This window comes from Elephas maximus, chromosome 1 (genome assembly GCF_024166365.1).
Source record: "Elephas maximus indicus isolate mEleMax1 chromosome 1, mEleMax1 primary haplotype, whole genome shotgun sequence".
Lineage (NCBI taxonomy): Eukaryota > Metazoa > Chordata > Mammalia > Proboscidea > Elephantidae > Elephas > Elephas maximus.
The window spans coordinates 199,637,974-199,658,973 of NC_064819.1; the positions used below are offsets into that span (position 1 = coordinate 199,637,974).

Here is a 21,000-nt window from a genome sequence, read left to right on the forward strand (position 1 = left end):
TCTCTAGGTCTCTTAATCTTACCTGAACTTATTTCTGAACATATGTATTGCCAACAACTACTTACACAATTTTAAAACTCACCTGCTTCAATAAATTTTAAGAATTAGAAATCTCCCATAAAAGTACTTTTAACTTGAACATCATTCAAAATTGTGACAAGACAGTAAAGGCAGATTTTAGGGAATAAACTTCTATGTTTAATATTTTTCATTTTTCACACCTTCCTTTATCCCCCAACTTGGGCTACAATAAATCCAATACGTAGACTCTCTCAGCAAGCATGGCTATTGTATGGTCCCTTCATCTCCTACATTCTCCAATAGACGGCCAAGAGCCTATATTGTGTTGAAAGTTTGTCACATTGCAGATCAACCCAAAACTGCCTCAGGTATCAACAAGGTAACTTGGGTGGCAGGTGGCACAGCCTCTCTCCATCTGTATGGCTCCTGTATGAACAGGAGGTCACTTCCCCTATATAACGTGGGCTTTACTGACACCATGTGGTTCGCTCTGGCTCCACGCCCCCAGGGAAGCCCTGTTAATACACAGGCCTTTAGGTCTCAAACTCCTGGAGGGCAAGGACTGTGTATCGTTCACCATATTGAAGTTGGTAGGTGCTAAGAACCTTCAACCCACAGATCACAAGATACCTCTTGATGCGCATTCCTCATACCTGCTCTGTCCAAACCTCTTTCTTTCCCAATCTTGCCTTTTTTTTTTTTTTGCCAAATGCCACTCTCACACTTAAGCAACTTATATCCAGATCCTCCAGCCAGGAACCTGGAGTTTTTCTTGAACTCCTCCTCCATCCCTCAACACCAGCAAGTCCAATAGGGTCTTTCTATGTATTTCTAAATGTGGCGAGGTCTTTCCATCTCTATTTCCAGTGCTCCAGGGCTCTTTTCAGGCTTTACAGCCCTCAAATACTCAGACTTTTAAAAGACCACACCACATTACATCAAGCATTAAAACACATTCACATCTTATATGAAGTACACTTATTTTCCTAATTTTTGTTTTTAAGCTTTTGAGATTTTAATAAGTTTGCCTTCCAAAGTATATGGCTATGAGTAACCTTTTACCTTTTGACTGATTATGATTTCTAAGCACCCAACATACATAGTATATTCAAGAATTATTGCAAAATGAGAAAATCTGACCTAGAAATGTTTTTAAATGTAATAAAATTGGAATTTTACTATCAAATTAAACATTATTAATGAAACTGACAAAAAGTTAACTTTGCAACCTTTTAAACACCTATTCATTTCAGTATGCAGTTTTCTTTTTGTATTTTTGGAGCCCAAATTTTTTTTTTTTAGCCAGCAGGTCTCAAATACCTTTCTAGACTAAGGCCCATGTACTGCGCCTATGGGCCAAATGGCTAATTGGTCCTCTACTACCCGAGACCAGACCATCATCACTGTCACCTGGACTACTCTTAATCAGTCTCCTTCTTCTCCTAGCCTCTCTAATCACTCTCTACACTGCACCAAGTGACTTCTTAAAAAGATAATACTAATCATGCCATTAAGCACATTCTGCACGCCTGTGCACACACACGCATACATATACACTCACTCTTCAATGGTTTCCTACAGCACCTAGAATAGAATCCACACCCTTTACCAAGAGACCTAACGGAAGGGGGGCAGCAGTGTGCCAGGTAGGGTGCACGCTCTGGGCACTGTTTGAGGTGCAGCAGTAATTAGCAGTTTCTACTGGAAACCCTGGTGGCGTAGTGGTTAAGTGCTATGGCTGCTAACCAAAAGGTCAGCAGTTCGAATCTAGCAGGTGCTCCTTGGAAATTCTATAGGGCAGTTCTACTCCATCCTATAGGGTCACTGTGTGTAGGAATCAAATTGATGGCAATGGGTTTGGTTTTTGGTTTTACTGGTCATTACAGTTTCCACCACCAGCTGTGAGAGACCATTCAGCAATTTAACAATAATTGACCCAGGCGCTTTTTTCTGTAGTTAGGACCCGCGTTTACCAAGGCCTGCAAGGCCCTAAATGACTTGATCCCAGCCCACCTCTCCTCACAACTTACTAAGCTGCAGTTATAACTGCCATCTTTCTGTTCCTAGAATGTATCAAACTTTCACTCACCTTATAACCTTCAGATGTGCTGCTCCTGCCACCTGGAATGCTTTATCTCCTACCCTTCTCATGGCTACCTCCTTCTCATCTTTAAGTCTCAACTGAAATGGTCCTTCAGACCTTCCTGCCCTGATAACTCTAAGTAGTATCCCCACATATTATACTTTCAGGAACTCATTCATCCCCTCTGCTCCCATATACATCCTGGATGCTAATTCTCTTAAATGACTGATTTTCCAATCTCACTGTTTTAGCTGTACTAGATAGACTTTTATTAAGATATTAGATTGATTTTTACTCTCTTTGTAACTACAAGATTTAGTCTAATATGCCAAACTATAAAGTGAGGAATAGTAATAAATCTAAATCATTACGCCCTTACTTAAAAAGTAAACAGGAAAAAGAAAAACACAACACATGTCAACAAAAAAGGCATACTAACAGGGAGTCCTGGGGTAAATGAAGCTCAGTACCAGGTAATGGCCCAGCTCCGCTTTGGAAAAAGAAGCCCTAACCAAAGAGCTCACTGGCTGTCTGGTCATGCACTGGCATGAAAAGCCTCCTATTTTTCACAATAACACAATAATCCTTTTGATGACTTGCTCATCTGTTGGATTACAGTGTCCAAAACACAGAGAGAAAAATAATGGATTACTGTGCCATGTTTGTTGCTTTCAATTGTGAAAATCATTGTTTTCTGATATGGACCTACGCTATAACCCTCTGCACTAACTGCCCACACAAGATGATGAGTTTCCTTAAGTACAGTTCATACACCTCAAAGAAAATGCACTGGTTTACTGCTCTTTTTAGACATTAAATTTTACAATGTAAAAATTACAGAGGCTGATAGTTTAAAATGAAGACTGAAAACAAATGATGCTCCTGAAAAGGGTAATGGTTTCTCTCAGAGCATTAAACAAGTGATTATATTTATTCAGCACCTGTGTAAATTCTCTGTGTCAAGGGGCAAGGCGTAAGAAATATTTACATGGGCTGGCACATTTTTCAGATTTACTTGGAAAAAGTAATCAGTTGTTGAACTAAAAAGATATCACGACAGCTATAGTAGGTTAAGGAGCCCATCGGTGGTGCAAACAGTTAATGTGCTTGGCCGCTAACCGAAAAGTTGAAGGTTCAGAAAGTTGGAGGCTTGAGTATACCTAGAGGCTCCTCAGAAGAAAGACCTGGCAATCTACTTCCAAAACATCAGCCACTGAAAAATGCTATGGAGCACAGTTCTACTCTGACACATATGGGATCACCATGAGTTGGAATTAACTCAAAGGCAACTGTTGGTTTTTCATAATACGTGAATAGTTCACTGAATTTAAATGTGGGCATCTGTGTGAACCACAATTCATGGTTCTCTTGCCTATTTTCTGGTGGCTCTTAAACTTATATGGAAGATTTTCCAGGATCAAGATTTAATAACTGTATACACCAAAATGCCCAATAGTAAATCCTGGGAAACATCTCTCTGTGTCTGCCTAGATCTTTTTTCTAAGCTTATTCTAAGTGATGGTGACCTACGAAAAGCAGACCAAGGCTAATGAAAAACATTTTAACTGTTAAACTATCTGGGCTTTTTTTGGTTAATTATTTAAATGTTCAAGTTCATATTTCATGAAAACAGCAAATAACAAGCAACCACAAATGCCTTCTGCTGATAAACAGTAGTAAAATAGATATTTTCAAATTTTTTTATTTTTTTAATTTATTTGGAGATTAGTCAACCAAGAACTATTTCTTCTGGTAGAAAGTCACCTAAACCAATCACTTTCTGTTAGGTAAAAAGAAACAGTCCTTCATAAAAGCAATCTAATGTGAAATTAACCTCAGCTCTTTTATAGAACATCAGCTATTAACCCAAAATTGGACGGGGTTATGAGATACATACATGATGAGAAAAAATATTAGTTTCTTTCCATGTGTAATTTATATAAAACTACAAATATATAGCTAATTAGAATTCCAAAAGAATAGTACAAAATGTATACATATCTCTCCTCAAGAAATACGTATTGTATTTCTTCTTTTTTTATTAAAACACTGTATTTAAAACTAACCTTTTGAAGTTGTAAATAGTTTTTCACATATCGGAAAGTTTGGAATGCTTCATTAAGGGCTTTGTTAACTCATAAAAGAGACATATTATGGAATCCAGAATTGTTGCGAATGTATTTACCTCCATCTAGACTCCTGGAGACCCGTTTACTGGAAGTGCGGTCAAAATGTGGTGCTGGCCTATCAATAAGGATGCTTGCCTGGCGGGTCTGGGCTTGGGTGCGGCCACTATAGCGGAATTTTGACCCCAAGGTCAGGAACTTGGCCTTTGGCGGCTGCTCTGGAGATACAAGCCTGTGTTGGGGGGAAAAAGGAATAAAATTAGACTTTATGAGTTTTTTTTTCTTTTAAACTATAGAAATATTTTAATATCTCATTTTACTAAGCATGCTTACTCCATTTGCAAAAATGCTGCTTAAACTTTCTCCTGAAAAAGATTATTTATAAGCCTTCTGTTATGAATTGAATTACGTCCCCCAAAAATATGTGTTGTAAAGGCTAACGTCTATGCCTGTGGTTATAACCCCATTTGGGAATGGGTTGTATTACGTTAATGAGGCAGGATTAGTGGAGGGTGTATCTTGAGTTAATGAAGGAAGTCAACCTTTCTTGATGTCACATACTTCAAACACAAAAGCATGTTTTTAGTAAATGAGCTAATGTTGTCTGCAATTTAACTGAAATTACCTTTCACGGTCTGATCAAGAGTTGGCAAAATGTCTTAATAAAAAAATAATCACAGGACTGTTCTCGAATGTATTAAATAGGAAGACTTTAGTCAAGAATTCTAGGATATGGAGAACTCCTCCAAAACTTTTCCTACATTTTCTCTAAGAAGGGTGTTTTTTTAAAGAGTTCTTTACCATTTCAAGTATTTCTAGAACTTCTGCTCAGTTTTAAAAAATCTTCTGCTTAAAAAGCAGTGAAAACAGGTTCAAGTCAAGGTGAAGCTACAAGTGATAAATACAAAAGCGGCACTCTCCATCAACTCAGGATTCTCAACAGAATGAATGCCTGAAGTACTCCCCCAGAAAATACAGCACATAAGAATTAAACAGATGACAGGAGAATTACTACACTCTGGCTTTCTTAGCATAAATCTATTCATCTAGAGGAGCATAAGTGTTTCTTAATAACTTCCATTTTCCTCCAAGGGAGTTTCCAAGCAGAGATAGGTAATGCTGCTGAGAAAGTGAGAAAGTACAATCTAATGACGGCCAGCGCCTTGAACTTTACTTTGGGAAGAGCTGTATTTCTTAAATTAGAACGCTAGAACAGTAGAAATTTAAATCAGGTAAGAACCCTTAGCCATGCTCTGAATTCTCACTTTTCTTTAACAGCTGAGGAAACTGATGCACAAAAACATTAAATGCCTCCACATACCAATCATGAGTAGAAGAGGCAGGACAAGAAGCATGGTCACTTACCTCGCAGTGTCTCTTTACAGGCTGAATATGGCAGTGTTTCTCTGCCTAGCAATCCAGCCAAATATGCTCTAAAAATGCTCTGTAAGAAAGCAGTGATCTGGTACATACATACAAAGGAATACTCCTCAGCCAGTAGGAAAAACGAAATCTCAACATGTACTACAATATGGAAGGAACTTGAAGGCACTGTGCTGAGTGAAATAAGTCAACCACAAAAGGACAAATATTGTATGACTTCATTTATATAAAAAGACAAGAAAAAGCAAATGTATAGAGACCAAAGCTTATCAGTGGTCACCACAGATGGGAAGAAGGGGGAAGGGGAGGTTAACAGTGATTGAAAAATTGCACTGATTAAGCGTTGTATTGCACAGAGGACTATTGCAATTACTGTCAATTAAGTTGTACACCTGTAAAGAGTTGAATTGGCTAAAGTTGTGTGGCAGGTATACTTACAACAATGACCAAAAGAAAGAAAGAGTAGCTGCTGAGGCTGCTTATGTATAACCAAAAACCCTCACGTGATGTGCGTAGTTCCTTGATACAGAGGTGTAGGGTCATGATTTCATGGGACATCCCAGTTAACTGGCCTAATAACGTCTTTAGTGATTCTCTACCTCCTAGTTCATCGCCTAATGCCTGGGGTCTTAAAAGCTTGCAAGCAGCCATGCAAGGCACAACTATTAGTCTCTATTTGCCTGGAACAACACAGGAAGGAGTCAGGAAAAGGAGGAGGATATGGAATGTGTGCCTAATTGCCTCCATGAACAACTGCCTCCTTTACCATGCAGCCAGAAGAACTGGATGATGCCTGGCTACCATTACTGAACATTGTGATCAAAGATTCTATAGACATATCTTGATCAAAATGGGGTTAGTGCAGAACAGAATTTCAGATTGTCAAGGATTCCAGACTTTATGGAACAAAGGCTAGACAAACCTTTGAAACAACTGCCCTAAGATAATCTTTAAACCTTAAGCCAAAAATATCCCTTAAAGTTTTCTTAAAACCAAACAACAGTTTAACTTAACTGGTAAAGAATGTCAACATTGAGCATGGTGCTCTTTCAAGATCTACACGGTATCAAATTGACAACAGCAACTCAAAAGATTAGACAGGAGATTTAGAGGGCAGTGAGTTTACGTTAATGGTGGAGGAACAACTCAGAAAAGAAAGTTGACAATGATTGCATAACTCTAAGAATGTAATCAATGTCACTGAATTGCATAGGCAGACACTGCTGAAGAGGAGTATGGTTTGCTGTGTATATTCTCAACAACAACAAAATAAATAAAAAAAATTTAGGAAAGAAGGAAAGCAGTCATCTATGGAACAAAAGGTTACTGCCAAGTTCATCAGGGTAGTGATTGAGTGTGAAATGCTCATCCTCTAAAAAAAACAGGTTGGCTAAATGGCACTTATCTTTATTGTCTTTTCATGACACAGTCTCTGTAGCTACTAGGAATGAAAAAAATACACACTTCTAAAGAATATTTCAAAGGAGAAACATGCATTGATGACCTAAATGGACATCTCCAAAAAGAAATTTATAAGCAGGAACAAGAACTACTGATGCCTGTGCTTTGGATACAAAAATTGTAAACAGAGAGAGAAAGAGAAAGAGGGGGAGAGATCTTTTAAAGATTTATTTTTCTTCTTTTACAAAATGAACTTACAAGGAAAGAAGATCAAGAAACTACTCATGCTTTGGAAAACAATTTCACAAACTAAGAAAACTTCCATTAGTGTTTTCACACTTTCTGATTATTAGTTTATTTTACATAACTTCGCATGGCTCTGTGCCAGGTCCTATATACAGCTGGTGCTCAGTAAATACAAACTGATGCCTAGATAAGATCCAACTGTCACCTTTCACTTTATAAAAGCATCTGAATTTAAGTAGCTAGAAAGTACAAAGACACGTGCACATACTCATTTTTCACCATTCTCTTTCTTAGTATTACATGGTCACAGCATTTAAGAACACCTTTTGAGTTCTCCTGGGCCAGGGTTTTGGTGGAGGGAAGTTGAGCGATAGATAAGGTCTGATAACTTCTGATACTGAATATTTTCAGTAGCAAAGATTACTCCCAAATATTAATGTCTTAAGTCAATAAAATATAAAGCAACCCCTTTGATATATGTAGGTATGTTTATAAAAGTGAAGTTTTCTTTTTTCAATTATGAAGGTAGCCTCTCATTTATATAGGCTGGGATACATAACCAGACAAATGTATAAGTCTAGGTGAAAAGAATTCTACACGCCATATTTCTTAGTCTATTTTTCTATAAGGTAATGGTGAGACAGTTGGTTATTATTTAAACGCATATCAGAATAACTAATTATTGTAAAAGACATTTTACAAAAAATATAAACCTAAGAACTACAAGGCAAATATTTTAAAAGCCAAAGTCACAACTAACTAGATAGACTCATTTTTTTCAAATTGGAATGAAATACTTTCTTGGCTGACTGGCACTGGTGACCACGTACTCAAAGCATTACCTTATAATTTTCTGATGACAAAGAAATCACTAAGACATTAAACTGCAATTAAGTAAAAAGAAAAATCAAAGCAAAAAAAGGACGAAACAGACCTTTATTAGCTTTTTCTTTTAAAAATGTTTTTCTTTGATCTATGGTAAACTCACGGTGTGGAAATAAACTTTCTTAGAAAACACACGCCAAGCAATAAAAGATTTCTGTACAATCATTTCAAGATCATGTAACGAGTTATTTCCTTCTGATGCTCCCTTTATATTCCATGTCACAAACTTGCTATTAGCTCTTCATAAGAGTAATATCAAAACCAATTCAAGACACCTGTTGTCTCACTTTTGGGACTGTAACAACACAAAAAGGGACTAGCCTTTATCCAGTACTAAAGGCCTTGGATGTCAGAGGAGACTCTGAAACTTGCTCTCGAACGTTGAGCAGCTAAAGCAAAAGGAAGAATCGATGAAGTAAAAGAAATGAACAGAAGATTTCAAAGAGCAGCTCGAGAAGACAAAGTAAAGTATTATAATGATATGTGCAAAGAGCTGGAGATGGAAAACCAAAAGGGAAGAACACACTCGGCGTTTCTCAAGCTGAAAGAACTGAAGAAAAAATTCAAGCCTCGAGTTGCAATACTGAAGGATTCCATGGGGAAAATATTAAACGACACAGGAAGCATCAAAAGAAGATGCAAGGAATATACACAGTTATTATACCAAAAAGAATTAGTCGATGTTCAACCATTTCAAGATGCAGCATATGATCAGGAACCTATAGTAGTGAAGGAAGAAGTGCAAGCTGCTCTGGAGGCACTGGCGAAAAACAAGGCTCCAGGAATTGATGGAATATCAACTGAGATGTTTCAACAAACAGATGCAGCTCTGGAGGCGCTCACTTGTCTATGTCAAGAAATATGGAAGACAGCTTTCTGGACAATGGACTGGAAGAAACCCATATTTATGCCTATTCCCAAGAAAGGTGATCCAACCGAATGTGGAAATTATAGAACAATATCATTAATACTACATGCAAGCAAACTTTTGCTGAAGATCATTCAAAAACGGCTGCAGCAGTGTATCGACAGGGAACTGCCAGAAATTAAGGCTGGATTCAGAAGAGGACGTGGAACCAGGGTTATCATTGCTGATGTCGGATGGATCCTGGCTGAAAGCAGAGAATACCAGAAGGATGTATACCTGTGTTTTATTGACTACGCCAAGGGCATTCAACTGTGTGGATCATAACTATGGATAACATTGCGAAGAATGGGAATTCCAGAACACTTAATTGGGCTCATGAGGAACCTTTACATAGATCAAGAGGCGGTTGTTCACACAGAACAAGGGGACACTGATTGGTTTAAAGTCAGGAAAAGTGTGTGTCAGGGTTGTACTCTTTCACCATACCTATTCAATCTGTATGCTGAGCAAATAATACGAGAAGCTGGACTGTATGAAGAAAAACGGGGCAACAGATTGGAGGAAGACTCATTAACAACCTGCGTTATGCAGATGACACAACCTTGCTTGCTGAAAGTGAAGAGGACTTGAAGCACTTACTAATGAAGATCAAAGACCACAACCTTCAGTATGAATTGCACCTCAACATAAAGAAAACAAAAATCCTCACAACTGGACCAATGAGCAACATCATGATAAACGGAGAAAAGACTGAAGTTGTGAAGGATTTCATTTTACTTGGATCCACAATCAACACCCATGGAAGCAGCAGTCAAGAAATCAAAAGACGCATTGCATTGGGCAAATCTGCTGCAAAGGACTTCTTTAAAGTGGTGAAAAGCAAAGATGTCACCCTGAAGACTCAGGTGCACCTGACCCAAGCCATGATATTTTCAATCGCATCATATGCATGTGAAAGCTGGAGAATGAATAAGGAAGACCGAAGAAGAACTGACGCCTCTGAATTGTGGTGCTGGCGAAGAATATCGAATACACTATGGACTGCCAAAAGAACGAACAAATCTGTCTTAGAAGGAGTACAGACAGAATGCTCCTTAGAAGCAAGGATGGTGAGACTGCGTCTTACATACTTTGGACATGTTGTCAGGAGGGATGAGTCCCTGGAGAAGGACATCATGCTTGGCAGAGTACAGGGTCAGTGGAAAAGAGGAAGACCCTCAATGAGGTGGATTGACACTGTGGCGGCAACAATGAGCTCAAGCATAACGATTGTGAGGATGGCTCAGGACCAGGCAGTGTTTCATTCTATTGTGCATAGGGTCGCTATGAGTCAGAACTGACTCGACAGCACCTAACAACAACAACAACAAAGGCCTTGAGCAACATGATCAAAGTAATGATGTGTCAAAACAGAATTCAACTTTTACGTATTTTATTAAGAAGTACAGTAACATTTTAATTTTGTAAAAATTCTGTCATTACAAATAAACTATCATTAAGGTTTCTCCATGGAAAATAAAAGGACATTTAATGGAAAACTTGCATATCAATTACTGAAGTGAATCATACATTTGACAAGAATACCACAAGTTTCCACAAAGCTCTTTATGAAGCTGGCTGATGACACGAATTCACTTGGAATTACTCTGTTTACAATGCCAAGTTTAAGTGGCAGTTTAGTATCAAGCTAGAAGAATCTCATGTTAATCTCTTATTCCCACACCAACAAAGTAAGAAACATTGAGATTTACTAGAAGCACATCTGCTGTAAATACAATTGAACAGTATACAGCACGGTGGGTACATTCATGAGTACTTGGAGCCACACTACCTGGATTTGAATTCCACCTCCACCCGTTACTAACTGTATGACCATGGGCATGTTTTTTAACTTCTCTATTCCTCAATTTCTCCACATGTAAAGTAAAGATATTAACATCTGCCTCAGAAGATATGTTTTTGTAAAGATTAAAATTAATCCACGTAAAAGCACTTATAATGGTGACAGGCTCTATTAAATGTTCCAGCAAGGATAACATTTTATTATTACGTTCTTGTTCTACTATTAATGTAGCTGATCGGCTATCAATCAACAGACAGATCTGTTTATTTTTTAATGGCTTCAATTTGAAAGCCATTATAATTTCTAAAGAAATCTTTGCACCTTTTGTGATAAATGAAAACAAAATACCCACTGATCTGATTCAAAGAACCCTGTAGATAAATTATGATTTCCCCTTTCTGTGTTAGATATATTGTCTTGTATCACTTTGGAAGCAAAGTTATACATGGTTTAAAGACAAAAAAATGCTTTTGTTAACCATTATTCTCAAAAGTTTGAAGAAGTAAACTGGTCTAATTATAAGTAGATTTGGAGTCAGTGGTCCTTTAGCAAAAGTGACAGAAGGGCCTGAGGCTTTGCAGGGCTAAACATATCTCAGAAATTCCTGCTAGAAGAACACGAGGGAGGACAATGCTTTAGAATCAGCGCTGGGTCCCTGCCTCTGCTCAGGGCCTGACTCCTGCCCTCCACAACAGGGACCTACCTCTAAGCATCAGCTTCTTTGGCTGTGATGAGGAATAAATGAGGTACAACTCTGTAAAGCAAACGGTTGTATGTGTGACAACAGTAAGTGCTCAATGACTGCTAGCACTTGTCATTTCTAAAACTGTTATTGCTTTTATTACCATTATTTGACAGGGACACCTGTTATCTGTCCTGCCTAGACTTGTGTCATTTAGCTAGCTAATATTATTTACTAGTTGTATTTGGTGCAGGCTCATGTTGTCTTAATATAGGTTCTCAAGAAATTATGTTATTATCAAGAAAAATTACAAACTTTTCAAGGATTTATATGATCAGTGTAACTAAGTCAGAAGGAATCAGCATATTTTATGGTTTACATTCTTCCTCTAAAACCTGAGTACCAGAGCAGTTTTAAAAACACCTATTTGTCAACTTAACTTCAAGAAGGAGTCATTTGTGCCAGCTGGTAACTTACCATAAAAATAGCATAGTGTGGTCCTAAACTAAGAATAATGATGATAATGATGAGGAGGCGGAGAGAATGATAATAAAGGTTACTCTATTCCAGAAATGGCCCTAAGTTTGTTTGACATGTGTTATTTAATTTTGAAAAAAAAAAAAAAAAAATCCCATAAGGTAGATATTATTATTATCACCATCAAATGAATGAGAAAAGTGAGACACAGAGAGGTTGAGTAATTCACCCACAGTCACACACTAGTACGTGGAAAAACAGGATTAGACCTAAGAGTCCAGAGCAAAACCCTTAAAGATGAAGTATGTACTTGAGCAGTCATGTAAGACTGCAGGACTGGAAACAAATGGTGAAAATGAAGGTAAGTAAACTATACTTGTAAGAAATGTGTCCTTGAAGAAAAATATGAAAGGAGACAGGATACCAGCTAAGGGTGGTTGGTCTAAGGAGATCTTCTGTTTACTTTAAAGGAGACTTGGGTGTGTTTGTTGGCTGAAGAAGGAGAAGTCAAAGATACCCACTGGGAAGTATATAATTTACAAAGCATGATTCTATGTGAGGCATGAAACAGGGATCAAGACAGAGGAATGGCTATCTCCTCACTGAGACAGTAAAGGAGGGAAAGAATGGTGGGTGGGATGATGTTTAATTATGGGGCAGGAATAAAAGGTATATGAAACTGAGAATGCTCATGACCCACAGAATCTAATATTTGAGCACTGTAGAATGAAAGACATCTGAAGAGAGAGGAAGGGGCGCGGTAGAGGCTCAAGAAGATCCATGAATGTCTGAAATTGGGAAAGGGAGTAAAAGGCTTATCTGGTAGCACTGAGAATCTGGCTGACGTTGGAAATGACATATCTGTAACAGCACTAATCCACCAAACCCGTTGCCATCGAGTGGATTCCGACTCATAGCAACCCTACAGGACAGAGTAGAACTGCCCTATAGAGTTTCCAAGGAGCACCTGGCAGATCTGAACTGCCGACCTTTAGGTTAGCAGCCGTAGCACCTAACCACTATGCCACCAGGGTAAAAGAGCTGTGCTATTTTGTATTGTTAAAAAAAAAAACTGTATCATGATATCTGTTTATTTTAGGTAGCACTTGACAGCACAGGTACAGAAGTGGTGATATCAGGACACAACACTAATCCACAACCACCAGGTTGGCATGGTGGGTACAAGAACACTCCTGATCAGGCAGCCAAAGAGACAGACCACATAGAGTTCAGGCTGGTTTGAAAGGAAAATAAGGTGGGTGTTAGAACACTCCTGATCAGGTAGCCAAAGGGATAGACTACGGAGAGTTCAGTCTGGTTTGGAAGGAAGATAAGCCAGGAGGGAGCTAATAAGAGCACCTAATGAGCACCTGAGGTGAGTTAGAGTGGAAAGAGGAAAGGCAGCAGGGATGTGGGTGTGCGGTGGTAGTGGAAGGAAAGATGATTAAAGTCAGCAAGTGACCTTTGGGATTACTGCAGGGGCAAATCAATTTTGAGTGGTGACAAGGCATGGCTGGGGCAATGGAAATAGACACAGGAGTGAACTGAAATGAGAGGAGCTCTAGCACTGAGGAGACCAAAGAACAATAAAGCCAGGTGTTGATGCACCTGCCACACTACTACCACCTCCTAATACATGTTGTATGCCATCAAGTCCTACTCTACCCTGTATGACAAAGCAGAACTGCCCATAGGGTTTCCTAGGCTGTAAACTTTATGGGAGCAGATCGCCAGGTCTCCTCTCCCATGGAGCAGATGGTGGGTTCGAACTGTTGATCTTCTGGTTAGCAGCCGAGTGCTTCACCACTGTGCTACCAGGGCTCCTAATACATTGTGGGTATCAATAGCAATACGAAGCTGTTTTCTTAAAAATACCTGTAAAAAGTATGATGTTCCACACACACTTTCCACAACCTTTTAGCTGCTCGGTGGTTTGGCAGTTTAAATCCAATGGTGCTCTCAAACTGTTCCAGCTGGAATAAATCCATAAAACAAATTAGCATATCTTGTTGATTAGAAGTTAGTAAAAAACATGGATCCAGATGTTTCTGTAAGAAGTAATTCTTCTTGAAAAAATATTAGAATATCTAATTTTGTATAGGCATGCAATGCTTTTTTCTATGAAAATATTTTATTTGCTATGAATAGCAAGTATCAGCTACTCACATAAACCAGCATCTTTCAGTGTCCACTAAAACTCATTTTATCACCTTCCTATTTAATCTCTACCACATTACTCATTCCACAGGAAAAACGAGAGTCCATTATGTGCCAGGCCTTTTCTACTTTTTCTTTTCCACAGAAGGGTGGTTGTTGTTTTCAGCAAAAGGAACATATAAGCAGGTTTATCATGAAGCATCCTGGTCTTTTGCTTTTCTTTTTACCACAGAAGAATAAAGAATATTTCATCTGCTTAAAATGCAGTGGAAAAGAATTCAGTTAACTTGTGGCTGGCCATAAAGGAGGACACTGACAACTGCTGATGTGCCCAGGGAGACATGACAATGCTTACCTCTGCTGGCCTCACTTTAATGTAGAAGTTACTGCGTTTATAGGAAATTTTCAAGATTTTTGGCCAAGCAAAACGATTGATTCTCAGTCTGTCTTTGTAAATGAGGAGTCCATTAGCGCACACACCCAGCTTGATGTCCACGCCTTCAGAGTCCTGCCAAGCATAACCATTTGACCATGGTTAGAGGTGAGAAAGTTATACAGTTCAGGAAGCTAATTGTCTCTGTCAAACCATGACCAAGAATACCAACTTGATATGTTTGAATTTAAATTTTAGTGACAGCAGGAGAGCTAACGGAAATAGTAGGACACAATCTACATCTTAAATCTATTCATTTTCAAGAACCAAGCTGATTTGCCAACGAGTTACTTCAATATGATTGTAGAACCCAGTATTCTTCAAAAGGCATATGAGTAAGTTCTCAAGTTCTGTTTAAGAGCTAAAGAGGAAGAAAAGAAACAACTAGATTAAGATATCCTAAAGACAGGGGTGATAAAATGGGTTTTGCTGGAGCCTAGTCCAGCCCTCAGGGACAGTCTCTTGGTCTGCTTGAAGGTGCAGTCAGCCATTCTGCTCTAGGCAAATTTATCTCAGACGGACTACACTAACTAATAATTGTTAAAATGATGACTATATTCTGCAAAATATCAATCTCTCATTAAAAATTACTTGAATAGGCTGACAGAGTTGAAATCTCGAATTCTTTCAAGCAGTTTATCACTAACTCTGAGTGCTGACATCCAGTTCTCATTACAACATTCCTTTGGATGACATAGTTCAAAGGACTGCAAACTATTCTTGAACTTATTGATATTGATTTATTTCCCAGAGCTTTTATTTGGAATAGATGACTATCTAGAGTAATCACAAGCCTGAAAGACTTTTTATAAACCAAATAAATTGATAGACAAACGTGAACAAGTGTCTCCTCACATTTTAAGCAGTGTTGATCTAAAATGTACAATATTCAAAATATACAAATCGTTATATATTTTTCAGTGGAGAACTGCCTCTCATTCAAGATATACAAAACTAAATACTATTCAGAGATATTTACACATTCAGAAATCATTAGCAACGTAAAACAAATTCTTACAACAAATAACGGAACACCATATTTAGTCTATGATTAAATTCAATAAAAACAAATGCAGCAATTCTATTGCCTTATTACTGAGAAAAATTTAACAAAATTTGTATTTGTTTTTAAAAAAAATAATAGTAGGTAATTGATACCAATTGCTTTCTCTGCTGATAGGTTAGCAATTCATGTGCACAATTAAAATTACACTAGACCACCTGATCAGGTTAAAAAATAAAAATCTGTAAAAAAATCTATAGGGTGCCTTTTTTCTCTCTGGTAGCCATAATTCTCTGTAGAAAAAGAGTAAACAGCTGGGGTGAGGCAGGCACAGGTGCCCAAGCAACTTGGCACCAGGCTCAAACGGAGTGTTTGCCAAAAACATCACAGGCTATGGTGACAGTGAGCAAGGCCGAAGATTGCCCGAGACAGTGTGTTCTCACCACAAGTAAGGAGGCAACCCTCACTTGAAACATTGAACAAAGCAGCTACCTCTAGTCTAAAGCAATCTTTGGACAGGACACTGAAGCTATTTTACCTTAGTAAACAAACATAACCTGGATTCAAATAAATTGGTTTATTCTGGTTTACTCCACGTATTGTTTTAGAATTATCAGTGTTTATGTGAATTGAAGTCATAGATAAATGGTAGGAAGTGAAAAGGAAAAAAAGCATGTTCTCCATATTTGCCTTCTGCATTCAGCAACAAAGTCAGAAAAATAATACAAAGAAGCGCCCTTCTCTGCCTTGTTTTTGCTGCCCACAAAAAGCTGTTGCACAAGAAAAACATGGATTCCATGTCCACTGGCTTCTGAGTGGGTTCAGCCTATGGAAAGTTCTGGCAGAAGATCAGACAGGAGAGGGAGGAAGGAAGGAAAGCGTGTTTAATGCCAGACTCCTTCCCTGTGGAATTTACATCAGGCTGGCTGTGTCCCTCTGACATCACGGCTCCTCTCAAGACAGCTCTCTCCTTCTGTCTTCTGGCAACTACTCTTTACCCTTACCCGTCCTGACCTAGAGGGGTTAAGAGAGGTAGCATACCACCCCTTTGGTTTTCCACACCTTCATCAAGAGTCCCTCCATTCGACCTTCCTCAATGTATTTGAATGTGAGTGTGCCATCAAGAATTCCTCTAATTAAAAATACCTGATCTTAAGGCAGTGAAAAACGTATAATGGCACAAAACTACAAACTACATGAAGATTTCTTTTAAACTGCTATATTAGGTTACAGATATTCTTTTCAATAAATGATAAATATCTTGCTTATCAAATATTATCCAATGAGTTTATAAGATGATAAATTGAATGAGTGAATGTCACTTTGAATTTTTTTAGCAAGTGTTCTGCTCTTAACCACACAGCAAGAGCTCATTTTAAACCTATAACAGATGCCATATTTTTCTTTCATTTTCTAAGATACAACATTAAAACGAAAAATCCTAAAATCTTGCAGCATGGTCATCTAAGAACTGGTTTCTAATTTATCAACAAAATAACTGAAAAACCGAACATACTGCTGTCAAGTGGACTCCGAGACATGGTGACCCTAAAGGATGGGGGAAAACTGCCCCATACAGTTTCCAAGGAGCAGCTGGTGGATTCAAACTACCAACCTTTTGGTTAGCAGACAAGGTCTTAACCACTATACCGCCAGGGCTCCCAACAACAAGATTTATGTGTGGCAAGAGAAAAAGGATTTCGAGGCAAGGCAGGCCTAGGGAAATTTTTTTGGTCCCAAGCTCCATTTTCCCCTCCCTCCCCTATTTCTGTTTCTCAGCTGCCCAAGCCAGTCACCATCATATAAAAACATAAGCTGAAAAACACTCAAGTGTTAGAAGGTCTATTTCAGTCCCTACTAAGTTTTATCAGAAGATAATAGACACATGGGACTGATTAACAATTATGGCTTTCAGCAAGTCATTGTCTACATTGTTTTACGTACCTGTAAAATAAAAACCTTCAAATCTTACAAGAAACAGCTCATGTGAAAAGCACTTTTAAAAATTAAAGGTGTTACAGCTCCTAGCAGTTAAAAATGATGCTGCCAAAGATTATTTACTGATGAAAAAAGGTTTATGCCAAGTAAAAAAAACAACTCAACCTCACAAAATGATACTTCAGAATATACTCCCATTAAAAAAAAAGTCTGAGGACAACTGCTCAGAGATTAAAAAGAAAACAAGAACATGTACCAAAATAATAACAGTGCTTATTTGTGCATAAAGAGATTTTAAGTGATTTTTTTTTTTTTAATTCTTAAAATAATTCTTATTGTACTTTAAGTGAAAGTGTACAAGTCAGGTATGTTTGTCACATATAAGCTTATATACACCTTACTCCATACTCCCACTTACTCTCCTAACGAGTCAGCCCGCTTCCTCCTTCCAGTCTCTCCTTTCGTGACCGTTTTGCCAGTTTCTAACCCTCTCTACCCTCCCATCTCCCCTCCAGACAGGAGATGCCAACACAGCCTCGTGTCCACCTGATACAAGTAGCTCACTCTTCATCAGCATCTCTCTCCAACCCATTGTCCAGTCCCTTCCATGTCTGATGAGTTGTCTTTGGGAATGGTTCCTGTCCTGGGCCAAAAGAAGGTTTGGGGACCAATGACCGCTGGGATTCTTCTAGTCTCAGTCAGACCATTAAGGCCGGTCTTTTTATGAGAATTTGGCATCTGCATCCCACTGTTCTCCTGCTCCCTCAGGGGTTCTCTGCTGTACTCCCTGTCAGGGCAGTCATTGGTTGTAGCTGGGCACCATCTAGTTCTTCTGGTCTCAGGATGATGTAAGTCTCTGGTTCATGTGGCCCTTTCTGTCTCTTGGGCTTACAGTTATCGTGTGACCTTGGTGTTCTTCATTCTCCTTTGATCCAGGTGGGTTGAGACCAATTCATGCATCTTAGATGGCCGCTTGTTAGCATTTCAGACCCCAGATGCCACACTTCAAAGTGGGATGCAGAATGTTTTCATAATAGAATTATTTTGCCAATTGGCTTAGAAGTCCCCTTAAGCCATAGCCCCCAAACCCCTGCCCTTGCTCTGCTGACCTTCAAAGCATTCAGTTTATCCCAGAAACATCTTTGCTTTTGGTCCAGTCCAGTTGAGCTGAACTTCCCTGTATTGAGTATTGTCCTTCCTTTCACCTAAAGTAGTTCTTATCTACTAACTAATCAGTAAATAACCCTCTCCTACCCTCCCTCCCTCCCCACCTCGTAACCACAAAAGTATGTGTTCTTCTCAGTTTATACTATTTCTCAAGATCTTATAATAGTGGTCTTATACAATATTTGTCCTTTTGCATCTGACTAATTTCACTCAGCATAATGCCTTCCAGGTTCCTCCATGTTATGAAATGTTTCAGATTCCTCACAGTTCTTTATCGATGCATAGTATTCCATTGTGTGAATATACCATAATTTATTCAACCATTCATCCGTTGATGGACACCTTGGTTGCTTCCAGCTCTTTGCTATTGTAAACAGTGCTGCAATAAACATGGGTGTGCATATATCTGTTCGTGTAAAGGCTCTTATTTCTCTAGGGTATATTCTGAGGAGTAGGATTTCTGGGTTGTATGGTAGTACTATTTCTAACTTTTTTAAAGTGATTTTTATTTTCTTTCGCTTGCTTCTATTTACTTTATATGATGAACATGTATTTTTGTAATAAGGAGAAATATTAATCAATAAAGGAAATCATTGAGGGGGAAAGTGTTTTGCAAAATGAAGTACTATTAATAACACAAAATGAAGGAAGATATCCTTGGGTGGGGGCCCTTCCTAGAAATGTCTCAAATAATATGATCTGGACTTCCTGTGCTGCATCTAGGGATTGGCAGTGTCTTTTAAAAGCAGGTAATCATAAATGCCCTCAGTATGTTGAGGTGACTCTGGACATTTTTCAAAATCAAATCCATCTTTCTACTGTATGCCTTTGTTATCCTCGACTCTCCCCACTATATGATCATCATAACTAAAATCATGAAGTAGGTGATGTTACCAGCATGCTTCCAACCCACCCCCCTCCCCACCTTCTAATACTCCATTTTTTTCCCACTTCTCAAATTAGATTGAAGGTGATTTATCACCTTAAGCCTGGACCAGTGTGTTTTACCCTTCATGAAGTGCAAAACAAAGAGACCTATGGGAAAGAGCCCAAAACTGTTGTGCTCCTTCACAGCCCAGAAACTTTTTGATAGGTGTTCAGATTCATATCACTTTTGCCCTTTATGGTTGCTAGGCTCTGCTCCCCTCTCCCAAGACATGGGCGGGGTGGGGAGAGGAGGCCGGTACGGAGGCAGTAATTGGCATAGCAGAAGTTGGGACTCAGGATAAGGAATAAAGAATGGATCCTAAGAAAGACTGACGAGGTGAGTCTTCAGACAAGTATACGAAAACATATTATATAAAAAGTTTGGGAAGAGAAGAATGAAGTTGAGAGAGAACAAGTGGTCCTTCCCCCAACTGTAAACTCTACCAATTAGTCACCAAAGAAATACTACAGAGATCCTCAAGTGAGATGAGTAGCTTTTTCCCAAAAATGAACTAGGCTATTGAGAAACTGGAGTCCTCTCAAAACTCCAGTCAACAGACTGGAACAAGGCCTCATCCACTGTTATATTTATAGTACCTTGGCATGGTGCAGGTCAACACCATACATGGAGAGCCTCTTCGCATTTTCTAAGAACTGAGAATCAGCTTGTGCTGGAGATAAGCCCCTGTGAACCAAAAGAAACAATATTATACTATTAGTAGATGCAACTGTGGCCAAAATGGAGGTGGGGTGTAAGCATGGAGAGCTTGGGGTAGAGGGAGTAACCCAACTAAATTTATGGAAAAGTAGGAAACCAATAAGAAGACTCAATTGTTAACCTCTAGCATTTTTCTCACGAGATCCTCTAATTGTTAACTGCAAAGATGTACACCTCCACCCTTACGCTATCTTAAGAAGATAAGTTCTTATTGATTTTTTTTTTCTACTGGGGCAAAAAGCCACAGCAACAATGGGTACAGCGTAATTTAACTGAGAACAAAACTGTGATTTCATTGTTCTGAGATGAATACTTAAGTCTTTAATTTTATTTTCCACTAAGATTGAGCAAATAAAGATCAGAATTACCGGTGCTGGCTTTTACAGCTTTGATCAACGAAACATATTGCATTCTGTGTATACTACATTTATTTCCATTCATATCCGTATCCTTAACTAAAATTTTAAGCTTGTCCCATTAATTTTCATATTCTCCATGGCATTTGAGCCCCTGATATTTCAAAGCAGATTTATACAGTAAATGTGTGTTGAATAGAATTGGAATAAAGTTTGTAAGAAAATAGAGCTAAATGCTGCATTTATTTATTTATTTTTATTTTAAAGAAAGTCAGTGAACGTGGAC

General features: G+C 38.5%; 1 protein-coding gene across 13 annotated transcripts in view; it reads right to left on the reverse strand.

The window, feature by feature from the left end:
- Positions 1 to 21,000, reverse strand: part of EPB41L2 (erythrocyte membrane protein band 4.1 like 2) — a 276,802-nt gene that overhangs the window by 43,153 nt on the left and 212,649 nt on the right. For all 13 annotated transcript variants that reach the window (XM_049900692.1, XM_049900708.1, XM_049900685.1 and 10 more), the window contains 4 exons: positions 20,238 to 20,325; positions 14,528 to 14,680; positions 13,891 to 13,988; positions 4,290 to 4,462 (listed from right to left, as the gene is read on the reverse strand). In XM_049900692.1, coding sequence (XP_049756649.1) covers positions 4,290 to 4,462; positions 13,891 to 13,988; positions 14,528 to 14,680; positions 20,238 to 20,325 — 512 coding nt within the window. The remainder of the gene's footprint in view (positions 1 to 4,289; positions 4,463 to 13,890; positions 13,989 to 14,527; positions 14,681 to 20,237; positions 20,326 to 21,000) is intronic.